Source organism: Physeter macrocephalus, chromosome 1 (genome assembly GCF_002837175.3).
Source record: "Physeter macrocephalus isolate SW-GA chromosome 1, ASM283717v5, whole genome shotgun sequence".
Lineage (NCBI taxonomy): Eukaryota > Metazoa > Chordata > Mammalia > Artiodactyla > Physeteridae > Physeter > Physeter macrocephalus.
In genome coordinates, this window is record NC_041214.2 from 72,047,037 (window position 1) to 72,060,681 (window position 13,645).

Consider the following 13,645-nt stretch of genomic DNA (forward strand, 5'->3'; position numbering starts at 1 on the left):
ATCAATTAGAAAACTGTGTTTCCCTAAGGCAGTGGCTCTTAATCCTAGCAGTGTATTAGAAACAACTAGGAGGCTTTAAAGAGAAATTGAATGCACATTTCTAAGGGAGGCACCCAGGCTTCAGTGCTTTTTGAAAGATTCCCAGTTGATTTTAATGTGCAGCCAGGGTTGAGAACAACTGCCCTACAGCAACAGAAACCTGGTCTTATTTAACATGGTCAATCCACTGAGAGTTACTGGTTGCTATTGATACACAGTTCTCCAAACTTTAAGTACTGGATTTAACTTCAGTGTATACCTCTTCTAGGTCTTTTCGCCGTTCTTCCAGGACTTCCATCATAAGGAAAGGAACCCCTGGACCAACATCCTCTAAGATGTTTATATGGACCAGTGGCCGGACCTCTTCATCTTACAGACATGATGAGAAAAGGTAAATCACTGGGACTCTGGAGGCTTTTCAGAATCATTTAACCTGAATACCCAGAGAGTATGCCAAAGAGAAAGCATTAGGCAACTGACCTTTATATTTTGCAAGTGTTAATGTGGGGTGGGCTCTACATTGAGGGAATAGGGTTTTAGACACTTTGGCCATCCTCCTCCTTGCATTCTCCATGCTCACTCCTACCACGTAGCTTTACAAAGGCTGTTCCCTGTCAGAAATGCCCTTTACACATGCACATATACACACACTGGTCACTTAGCTAACTCCACCTCTGCCTTCAGATATCCATCCAATCAGAACCTCCCACTATCCTCTTGACCAGCACAGAATTTGTGTTTTACTCTCCCCTGAATTTTCACCTCCTACCACCATACCTGGCACATAGTAAGTGCTCAATAAATACTGAACTGAAATAATGAAAATTGCATTTCAAGGCAGTGGACATATGGCAGGGAAGGAAAGCAAAAACTAAGAGAGAATGAAAAAAGGATAGACAAGTCCATGGAGCCCTCAAACTCCTTGGAAGAATAGCCTGGGGTCGGGGAGAAATGGGGGAATAAGAAAAAAAATTAAAGGGCAAAAGCAGTGATAATGAAAGACAAAATGACAATTATGCAGCTCAACCCAGCCCTCCAACTTGGGAGTAAATACATTCATAAAATTCTCTGGCCATTTTTAGTATTTGGTTTCTCCTTCTTTTTTTCTTCTGCATCTCTCTCTTTCTTATTGACCTGGTACTATTATTTGGGTTTGATGAAGCTAAATTTTAAACACAACTGCCTATACCAACATATTGCAGCTTAGGCAAGGCTCACCTGCCTGCAGAATCTGACAGAAATCAGGATTGATAAATGCGGGCACAAGAAGAAGGACCTGAAGGAGGTTTACTTGAGTGTAAATTTTATAGCTGGTACTTCTATTTTTCCTTTTAAAAATCTGTATTTCCCTACAGATAAAATCCTTTAAAAATTCTGAAGCCAAAATTGTTCTTCACAATAATTACATGTTACAGCAAAAATTTGGAAGCAACTTATTCACAATAGAAAATCTGTTAAATAAATCATGGAATGTAATGTATCACTTACCAGTTAAAAATGTTTTGGCATAATATTAACTGACAAATCAAGTTGGAAAAGTACATACATACTATAATTGCAGCCACAAAAAAATATATACATAGGAAAAGGCATGGAAGGAAAAGTATGCTTCTTACTCCTCCATTTTCCAAATGCTTTGTAATATGTTATATTATCTTAACTATGGAAAAAATAATATGATATTTAAGTAAAATAGGTTTTCACATGCTTTTCCTCAATGCTTAATCACGTTATTTTTCATTTGCTTTCAAGCAACTAAGTTGAATCATCTTTCAGCAAGAGCTTTACTATAAAACTGAAATTTTGTGTCATTTTTAAATTCCATATTTTATATGAAATTTCCTCATTTCTTTAAAAAAAAAAAAAGGTCACTACCATTGATGGTGCGGAAAGGCAGAGATTTTGTTGCCCTACAGGAATAGTGTGACTGTCAATGGCCAGTCCTCCTTAGATTCTGAAGGTTTTATCAGAGCAGGTGAAGCATGATGTATTTGCTTCAACTTCTATTTATTCTCAATGAGTAATTTAATTAAATACATTTTTCTATATATATAAATTTTTTACAAACAAAAGATTAACATTTAAGAAGCAATTACTCTGCACTGCATGTTTTCATAAACTGTTTTAATTTGTAAGATAAGGATTATTATGCCCATTTTACAGTTGGGAAAGCTGAGGCTTAGAGAGTTTAAGTAACTTCCAAGGGTGCAACAACTAGCCAGTGATTGAATCAAGATTTAAACCCAAGGTTGTACTCTCTCCCCCGCACCCCATGGCTTACATAGGCCATTGTCAAACCTGAGATATTCGGAGCAGCAGTGAACAACCAAGCCCACAGGGGGAAACTATGATAAAACAGAGTTGAAAATTGTATATCACAGGAGATAATAAATATGTGAATATGATATACTGGCAATATTTGTAGCATTAAAAGGAGCAAATAATTAGCTTCATATCCTATACCAGTAAGATTCTATAAAACTCTTAATTACTACTTTCATGTTTTTATTTTCAAAGCATGATTTCAGTAACTATGGGGTTTAAAATAATTAAAATATTGACTCTAAGTAAATCATTTTCAGCAAGTTTTATTTATGGGATGGGGATGCCAAGGCTTATGAAATCAATCTGCATGACTTTGGCCTACAAAGTCAAAGACAAATGGAAAAACAGGCAACGAATACAGCAACAGAATCTGACACTAAGCCAGTATCCTTAGTTTGATGTTGCTTCCATTGCCTGTACCTCTTTCTTAACCACATCTCTGTCTTCACCGCCTAATTCACAGACTCTTGTAGAACAAGACTCAGATTTTAAAACTGACTTTAAACAGCAGCTATTGCTCTGCTTAATACTTTTGGTGGCAGTAATCATGGTGATAACAAAAGTAATGATGGTTGATAATAAATCTAGATAATTAAGGTCCTCAAGTTAATTATTTGCAAATAAATTAACTAGGTTGTCTGGAAGCACTGCCCAGAACTGCTGGTAATTGTTCCACCCTCAGTTTCTTATTCTGCAAACCTGGCCTATGTGCGTTCAGCTTCTCCAACTGTGTTCCCCTGGCAATCCCAGAGGCCAGGCAGCCACTAACCCTTGGCTCCACTCCACACTGCCTTATTCTGAGACCAGAGACAAACTTGTCAGGATATCGGCTTCCTTCAGATTCCTCAAGAGATGCAACATCAAGAAATAAGCTTACAAACACGCAGAGCGACTAACTGGAAGTAAAAGTCCACTGAAAATTCTGAAACCTAATTTTTATGGTTCGAGGGAAGTTGAAGTCAACTTTACATTTTTTTCATTATTTTAATTCAAAGCCAGTCCTTTTTCTGATCATCTGCTATATGCAAAACACTGGTTTCTATCCTTATCCTCCATTCCACATGCCCAGCAATGTGAAGGAATACTTTTTCTTCTCTGAACAAATTTCTTTGTTAGGTGAGCCGACGTTAATCTCTAAATCGCAGGAGGCAAAATAAAACAAGAGCAGCAATAACTAATTTAAAAATTAAAGAAGAGAGAGGTTATTAGCCAAGGACATTACCACTGAGTGTTTATCAAATATTCTTTGGATTGTTTATATTAAATATTGAATTGGTATAAAGGAACATTTATCACATGTTAACATACAGAGAATGATGATATAATAAACATCTAAGTACCCTTCATTAAGCTTAAAAACTAAAACAATCAGAATTTTTGAAGCCTTTGAGGGTGCTTCCCTAAGAGCGTCCCCCTCCTTATCCCTGCCCCCACCCAGAGATAACCACCCTCCTGTTTATCATTCCCTTGCTTTTCTTCATGAGTTTGTCACATCTGAATGCTTAAACAATACATTGTTTACTTCTAAATGCTTGGAGGCTTTAAATAAATGGAATCATACCATATGAATTGTTCTGCAACTCGCTGTTTTCACCAAACATGGTCCCATGATTTATCAATGCTGATGTGACTAGCTGTAGCTTATTTCGTCTGCTGTGTAGTATGCCATTATATGAATATACCACCATTTATTCATCCAGTCTACTTCCCATAGACATTGGCATTATTTCCAGTTCTTTTTGTACTGACAATGCTGCTATAAAACTTTTTGTTCATGTCTCCTTGTACATATGTACAAACATTTCTTAGGTTTTACACCTAACTTGGGAATTGTTGATTCAAAAGTATGCACAGCTCCCACTTCACCAGGCAATGCCATTGTTTTCCAAAGCAGCTGTAGATATGATTCCATTGCTCTAGAGTTTTAGGGGTTTTAATTTTCATCAATCCAGAGGGTATTGTGCTTTCAATTCCCATTTTTCAGATTAGTAATAAGTTTGAGTCTACGTCCCTAGTCCTTTTCTGTAAAGTGCCTGTTCTAACATGTGGCCCATTTTTAATTGGATTTTTGTCTTTTTCTTATTGACTTGTAGGAATTCTTTATAAAAGTCTGTTTTCTTTCATTTAAAAAAATTTAATAGAATATAGAAAGGTAACCATTGAGAATGGTTGAAAACAAAATGAGAGAACTGGAAGATAAAGTGAAAGAAATATCTCAAAATCCAGAGGAAAATTACAAAGAGATGGAAATCTTAATAGGAAGGATCAGAAAGTTACATGTGAATGATAAGAGTTCCAGGAGAGGGGAAAGAGGTGGAGGAGAGAAATAGCAATGAGACTTCCTTTTCTGATAGTATAGTAGACCAAATACACCACCCCTCCTGCAGCAACAATTTAAAATGCTATATAAACAATTAAAAACTTTTATAAAAGTCTCTATTAATCCTTTGTCTGTCTATTGTGTGCAAACAGCTTCTCCCAGTTTACTTGTATTTTCACTTTCTTTATGATGTCTTTTCATAAACATGGTCTTAATTTTAATGTGTTCTCAGCAATTTTTCAACATTTTGAAATCCTTTCCTATCCCAAGTTCAAAAGGGTATGCTCTGGTACAGTTACTATTTTGTAGGTTTGCCTTTCACAATTAAGTCCTTAATCATCTGAAGTTTACTTTTATGTGTGGTGTGAATTAGGCATCTATTTTTTTCTGTATAGATAACCAATTGTCCAGCACCTTTTGTTGGATTGTTTGTCCTTTCCTCAATGATCTAAAAGTACACATGTATCATATATTAGGTTTCCACATATGCATGGATATGTTTCTGGATCTCTACTCTGTCCCACTGGTCAATTTTGTCTACCTCAGACAAACACCACCCCTGAGCTTACAAACTTTAGCATTATAATGCATTGTGATATCTGGTATAAAAGTTGCCCACCTTGTTCTTTTGTAATCAGGATTGTATTTGCTATCCTTAGATGTTTGCACTCCCATACCTATTTTAGAATCAGCTTGTCCAGTCATGCCTACCCCACTTCCCAAAAAAGCTCTTGTGATTTTTATTGGAATTTTATGAAAGCTATAAATTAATTTGTGGTAAATTTGCATCTTTATGTCACCAAGTCTTTTTCTGAATATGATCCTCCGAATGATTTGTAAAATCTAGGTAGAACTTACCTATAAATAATCAGAGCCTGGTATTTCCATTATGAGGCTATTTTAAATTGATTCAATTTTTAATGACTTAGAATTATTTAGATTTTCTAGTTATTTCAAAGCAGTTTCAATAAGCCATAAATTTGTAAGAATTTGCTAGATATTTAAATCATATATCAAAGTTTTTAAATGTCTTGCTATAAAGTTGTTTCTAATATCCTCTATTACCTTTCTAATCTAACTGTATCTGTACTTATGGTTTTTAAATTCCTGATATTGATTTGAGTCTTCTCTAGTTTTTCTTAATCAGTCTCATCAGAGGCTTGTCTATTTCATTAGTCTTTTCAAAAAACTAATCTTTGATTCATTTATTCTTTAATACAGTGTATCTTTTATTCCATTTATTTCTACTCATGTTTATTATTTCCTTCCTTATACTTTCTTTTAATATATTCTATTAATCTTTTCATAACTCCTACATTAGATGCCTAGCACATTAATTTTCAGACTTTCTTCTTAACTAATATAAACATTTAAGATTATTTAGTTCTATCTAATAGAACTAATAGAAGGTGAGGATATACATACATCTCAAAAACATAGAAGACTGGTGGGCGGAAGGCAGAACAGTGGCTGTTTTAATCCATGCCACTCTCAGCTCTGCCATATGAGATAATGAGTTGAGTGCTCCTGGGGCAAAGATACATAGCAACTCTGCCTGTTTCAACTCAGCTGGCATTCAGCAATCCACTGCCCCACAGATTCACTTTGTAGGATCTAAGGGAAGGCACTTTTCCTTGAAGTCTGGAAACTAGAGCTCTCAGTGCCAGAAAAGCTTGAAATTTTCCTAGAAGGAATACTAAATGTATTAGTGGTAGAGTACAATGGGCACTGATAGGAAGAGAGAAGCCAGGAGTCTGTTCTAGCCCACGGTTCTCTGATTTACTTGGTTTCACTTGGCCATTGAGCCTCCCTACACTGGCTGCCTCAGTGTAGGGAGGCTCAATATTGAAGCTTTTTATAGCCCACATAAAGGAACATACTTTGTGAGCCTAATAAATGCAAGAGACTGAACCTACAAAGATGAATGTGGTCTGGCTCTAACTCTTGAGCCACTCAATATTCACTGGGCCAGAGAGGCATAAATATAAATAGTATGTTAAGTATTATGATTACTATGGTTAGGTTTCTGAAGGGCCTCCCCAAGTTATGGCAGATATACATAATCCTTTATTCACACCTTCCCTCCTCTTTCCTGCACCTGCCAGTGCCCCTCACCTCTCTGACTGCTTTGGGACCCTCTGCAGATCTGTCTCCTTGCCCTTTCCAAGTTCTAGTACCCTCACTGAGTTTTGTTTCTCTGACTACCTAGGGAGTCTCATTAAAACCCACAGTGTTCATAGTTACTTCTGGACACAAATGATGCCCATATCTAAATTTTCATCTCCTCTACCACTGCTTTTTTTTCAACCCCTATTTAACACCTGAAATGCTGGGAGAGTTTCAGAATCAGTCTCTTAGCCTCCAGGTATAAACCATTCCAAACAGCCAACCACACTAATGTGAGTGATCTTTCTAAAGTACAAAGCTAATTATATCACTTTCTTGCTTAAATTCTTTTAGTGGCGCCTCTAACTTCAGAAGACATACAACACCCTTTATCTCTGACCCCTGCCTATCTAACCAGCTCATTACCTGCCATCCCCCACTCACTGGATCCTGGAATCCAACCACTCTCAGCTACTCTATTCCCCTTATCAATTGTTTGCTCATTGGAGAGTTAATTCAGTCTATTACTGAATCCTTTAACCATCACCACTTAAACTGTTATGGCCACCTTGGTTTAATTAAACATGAATTAAAACATTCATGTTCATAAATCAAGTCCTGAGCCAAGTTATCCATCACCAATCTACTGAATGCCCAGTTCAAGGAATGTCCAATACAGTGATAGCCAATTTGCCTGAAACCAAATTGCCAAATACTAATCCATTTGCCATTTGATCTTTTTGGTGAATTTATCAAATTTAGTTACTTACCAAAAACTTTGTATAATCATTGTAACCCTCATAGTTCTATGGGTTAGTAGGAACCAAAAAGCCAGCAGGGGACCCAGATTTGGGGCCTTGAGACTCTCCTCCTCTGTCTCTCAGTCTCCGCAGCCATTGTCCCTCTATCTCTCTGCCCCTCTGTCTTTCCCTCCCTGTGCTCCAGACACCCTCTGTCTTCAGGGTCCCCTGTTCTCCGGTCTTCCTCCCCTTCCCACAACCCAGCCATGCCCTACTGCTCTCTCTATTCTTTGTTTCCTCTCCTCTCTGCCCCTGGGTTTCCCCCTCTCTAGGATCAGCGGGCCAGGCTGCATTATGCTGATTCTGCTCTTCAACTCTCCCCCAGCAGAGGGTCCCACCAATCTTGTCCAGATCCCTCCTGCTCCAATAACAGGACAAGAGCAAAGACAAATTAAACATTTTGTTATAAGGACAAAATAAAACTGTTCAAATAAAACTTAGCAGAAACTTCAAAAGCTGTTAAAAATTCCCACCCAAAATCAATTACCGTAATCTTATGAATAGTTAAAAGAAACAAATTTTGGTTAATTGATAAAGTTGCCAAACCTATCAAAGTCATGAAATTTGCACAAGAATCTCAGTGATGCTAAAATGTTAGCAAAACAGCAAATAACTCTAAAAAGGACTTGAATAAAATCATTATAAATGGAAAGGCTCCCATATGAAATGCTAAATTTTTGCTATATCTATTAGAAGAATATATTCATACACATATTCAAAAAATATATATCTATGAATATATTCATAAGAATATGTTTATAAAGAGACTAAACCTCCCTCAGAAACTTACTTAGCTTAAAAAAAAAAAGATCTTAAAATACTGCTAAAAAGAACACATTCATAAGAAGAATATAATTGAATGTATTTCTAAAATATCATCTTAAAATATTCTTAAGAAAATACATTCATATTAATTTACTATACTTAAAACAATGCTCCTTAAAATAAGTCTTTGTTAAATCTGTGATTAAGTGGGCAAATTATTCATCTGGCAAAGTGATCCTTCAATAAATTGGCAAATTGGCTAATCATGGTGCATTAGCCATTCAGTAACTGAACCTTTGGCAAATCAGCGCCCAGCATATTGACTTGCTTCCTTTCTGTACTCATTACAGTAAGTCTCCTTACAATGCATTGTAATGATTGGTATCTCACCCAGCTCCCTCAGGACATGTCTTATTCACTTTGTATTCCCCAGAACTTGGCACAGTATGTTTCATCCTATGAAGACTTTAAAATGTTGACAAATGAATAAACAAATGAATTAATAAATGACATTTACCCTGCCTTAACATGAATAGTTTTCTTCCTGCAGGCTAAATACCAAGGGAATCTGAATTGAAATGAGTGAAGCCCAAGGAAAAATTTTTTTCTTGCAGTTTACTTTTTATATCCATGTTTGTATATGTACAGCCTCATAAATAATTTGATTATGAACCATAGGACTACTATCAAACTTTAAGAAACTATCCAAATATGGAGTTTGAAATAAAATTGTATTGTGTTGACTATGGCTTGAGGTAAATATAAAGCTTTATTGGACAATTAAAACTTTTTATACAAAATATTTTGTTATACTTGAATTTGCCTTGTAGTTTTATTAATAACTCACATTCTCCAAAAGGATTTGGGCAGAATGCTCCCTGTATATGTAGAAAAGACTGCACATATGTACTATTTGTTATTGCCAACATGTGTAAGTGCTGATTTGTATCCACCATATTGATTCATGGTTCACCATGAACCATGAAGCCACAGCTGCTCCAACAGAGCTTAAACATACTGCTTCACCAGTATACACCAAGGCTAGATCTGCTTCAGACTTATAAATCCAAATTCCTGCTCTATACCTACGGTTGAATATCCCCCATATTCGAAACTTATTTTGTAGTCATGCCCCAGTCATTATTCCTCCTGAGAGCTCTAATTCAATGAACTATTCTAGCCTTCATTCCCTTATTTCTCCCCCTACCCCTTTTAAGAAGACTCCACAGAGAATAGACACAAAGAGCCAAAGAGAGATGAACTGTCCACTCTGTTAGTAGTGGCAGAGTAACCCCCAAAGTACAAGGCTTCCTAGTACGAAGGATGATGTTTAGGCCTGAGGCCCAAAATATAGCATCATGCTCATTCCCCCAGCTTTGAAGACAACTTGGCATAGGAGGGGCACCTCACTAATCCACTTAGTCTCAGGCTATGGACACTCCCTTCCCCACCTGGGGCTTACTACCTAGAGATAGGAGGCCAAGGCATACCAGGCCTGAACAAAGGCAAGTCCAAAAGGATGAGAAAAAAAATTGTGCCTCTCATAAACAGTGATCTTCAGTCTCACCCAAAATGTAGACAGGGCCTCTGACTGTCAGGCTCTGGCCTATCTCACCAATCAGATTAGTCAATCCTCACCTGAGCTCAGGACACTATGTTTGTGGGGGGAGAGAATCTATAAATGAACAATCAGCCTCTCCCTTCTTAGTCAGGGCAGCAAAAACACCCCCTTTGGAACCAGGAAGAATAGCAAAATAAGGACCCCTGCTTTAACACCCTCTACTATTTCCCCAGTCGTCCAAGTTAAGTTCTTGGGCATAAATCTAAACTATATCCTTTTTCTCACTTCCTCATCATCCCCTATATTCTATGAGTCACCAAATCCTGAAGTTTTATCTCCTAGATATTTCTCCATACATCCTTTTCTCTCCATCTATCCTACCTCGATCCTAGATCCAGCCCTCATCATCCTATGCCAACACTATAGTAACAATCCCCTAATTCTTCTTTCTTATTTAAGTCTGCTTCCATCATTAATCTAATCTCCACCCTGAAGCCAGAGTGATCACTCTGAAACTCAGTTCTAATCATGTCACCCTCTGCCATCTTCCCATTAACTACAGGATAAAGGCCAAGTTCCTTAAATGACTTACAAAAACTCTTCATAACCTACTACCTCTCCAAACTCATCTGCTCCATTTCCCCTGTCCCACGCTCATCCGAGTAATAATAAAATGTGTGTAGTTTCTGACCATCAGCATGTAGTTGCAAATCTCCATCCTTTGTTCCTGTGATTCCTTCTGTCTGAAATGCCCTTGATTCCCTGTCTCATTTGGTTAACTTGGATTCAATCTTGAAGATTCTGTTTAAGGCATTTCCCCTCCAGGATGCCTTCCCTAATCTTAATCCTTGCTCCCTGTCCTGCTCCCTCAGGCTGAGAAAATTACTCCTCTTCTATACTCATGCTGTGAATGGCTCCATCATTGCATTTACTACCCTACGTTGATATTTTTTTTTTCATGTTGGTCTTCCTGTTGGGTAGGGGCCACACACAATAACTAGAGGTTACCAGCATTCAAAATAAGTTCGGAGACTTTAACTGAATCTTCATTCCTCCAAATTATTCATTCATTCCTTAACTTATCCATTAATTCAATTAGCAATAAATTCATTACTGATGACTTTCATGAGTATGTCCCACCTCACTCATCCACTTTCATTTTGCTGAGTAATATCCTGATTTCCCAGATGTGCTTAGCCTGCTTGGAAACCAATCATTTTCCCTCTTCTCTACACATCCCACAGCACGTGAAGAACATTTGTTAACCATTTCCAAATTGTGATTTGTTTGTAAATTACCCATTTGAATCATTTTTGTATTCTTCTTGTTCTAGGAACATAACTGACTGATTACACTGCATCTCTTTTATGGGTATAGACTGATGTAAGTGATGCAGTGTGACAGCCTACTACTCTGGAGCTGAGACTATTGCTCCCTCCTTGCTGGCTTCCACCCGCAGGAAATCCAAATCTCAATGCAGCCATTAGAATTAAATACATTTTGATAAATAACAACAGGAAAGTAACAAAAGATTATTATTTTACAGCAGGTCTTTAAAGCCACTCAGACTCAGCCTGTCTCTTCTTGCTTCAGAAGTCTGGCTTTAACTGAATGGGCACTGATTTTTTTTTTTTTCATTCAGGTTCATAGAGGATCAAGTTTAAGAGCTTTGATATAAATCCTACATTTTCCAATGAAAATCTCACAAAAGAATGGGGAAACTTAGAGGATGGGTGGTGGCTAGCCTGAGGAAGTCAAAAGCCTGCAAACTGGCCAGCCAGCTAGCTAGTCCAGAGGCACTGGGATTGGGAGCTGGAGAGTAATAAGAAAGATGGGCTCTCAGAGCTTCTGGCCATGAGGAGAATGAGTGTCCATGAGTGAGTGCTGGTGGGAAAGAGGCAGGAAGGACATGGTCATGAAAAGATGAGGAACAAAGGCCTCTATTTAGCTATGATTCTCCTACTATAAAGGGCCCACTCCTCAAGGAAAGAGTAAGATTTATATAAACTACCTCATGAAGAGAACTTTTAAATAATAGTAATAATGATAATAAACTAATCCATTAATTTTATACTCTAATAACCAGATTAACATATAGTCTTCCTTAAAACCTTTTGGAAATATACTAAGTACATACATGTTCTCACACTTCTATAGGAAATCAAAATATCTAAAAACCAGTCCAGAATGAACCAGTGCCCCAGAATGTATGCCAGCCATAAACACCAGTAAGGCCATCCTGGAGCATGAAGCTGAATAGAAGCCCTGAATATACACACTATTATACAAATAACAGGCATCTCTTTCCTCCTCTGCAAAGTTCCACACTGGATTCTAGTTCTTTTTCAAGCAACGAGAGTGACTAGTGATGAAAATTTAAAAGGAAAATCTGAAGTCTGTCTCATGTATGTTGGCTTTTTGTCTGAAGCTTAAAATAAAAATGGCATAAGAGCTTCTTTCTCCATTTTCAGCATTCTATGTGTCCTCCTCTCTGTCCCCAAGCCCTAAAAGCCAGCAACTCCCCCACTCCCACACCCCTGCAATCCAAAGCTCCCTTCTCCATGGCTTCTTGGTTGCCTGTGTTTCCAAAATCCTTGAGCATTGCCTTCCTTCCCATATTTCTCACATATCTCTCCAACCAGCCAGCACCTCCAGCAAATTCTCACTCCTTTTCTGCCTTCTCTGCCAGACCTTATTTCAAATCCAACCCTCCACTCATAAGCTTTCTACACTATTCACTGCCTTGACATTCTGTCCTTTAGAAATTCTTTGGAGAAGAACAGCAATTTTGGGATGTTCTGATGTCCATGTCATAAAGCTGTAGCTCCCCACACCATTTTTATTTTTACTTTTTTGAATTTTATTTTTTTATACAACAGGTTCTTAGTAGTCATCAGTTTTATACACATCAGTGTGTACATGTCAATCCCAATCTCCCAATTCATCCCACCACCACCCCCACCCCACTGCTTTCCCTGCTTGGTGTCCATACGTTTGTTCTCTACATCTGTGTCTCTATTTCTGCCCTGCAAACCAGTTCATCTGTATCATTTTTCTAGGTTCCACATACATGCGTTAATATACGATATTTGTTTTTCTCTTTCTGACTTACTTCACTCTGTATGACAGTCTCTAGATCCATCCACATCTCAACAAATGACCCAATTTCGTTCCTTTTTATGACTGAGTAGTATTCCATTGTATATATGCATCACATCTTCTTTATCCATTCATCTGTTGATGGGCATTTAGTTTGCTTCCATGACCTGGCTATTGTAAACAGTGCTACAATGAACGTTGGGGTGCATGTGTCTTTTTGAATTATGGTTTTCTCTGGGTATATGCCCAGGAGTGGGATTGCTGGGTCATATGGTAATTCTATTTTTAGTTTTCTAAGGAACCTCCATACTGTTCTCCATAGTGGCTGTATCAATTTACATTCCCACCGACAATGTAAGAGGGTTCCCTTTACTCCACGCCCTCTCCAGCATTTGTTGTTTGTAGATTTTCTGATGATGCCCATTCTAACTGGTGTGAGGTGATACCTCATTGTAGTTTCAATTTGCATTTCTCTAATAATTAGTGATGTTGAGCAGCTTTTCATGTGCTTCTTGGCCATCTGTATGTCTTCTTTGGAGAAATGTCTATTTAGGTTTTCTAACCATTTTTGGATTGGGTTGTTCGTTTTTTTGTTATTGAGCTGCATGAGATGCTTATAAATTTTGGAGA

General features: G+C 37.6%; 1 protein-coding gene across 1 annotated transcript in view; it reads left to right on the forward strand.

Annotated features, from left to right (window-relative positions):
• Positions 1-359: 359 nt before the first annotated feature.
• The window catches only part of KCNMB2 (potassium calcium-activated channel subfamily M regulatory beta subunit 2), a 31,527-nt gene continuing 18,241 nt past the window's right edge, over positions 360-13,645 (forward strand). Inside the window, exon 1 of the mRNA XM_007105262.3 lies at positions 360-430. Within this exon, the coding sequence (XP_007105324.1) occupies positions 375-430 (56 nt within the window). The 5' untranslated portion in view covers positions 360-374. The remainder of the gene's footprint in view (positions 431-13,645) is intronic.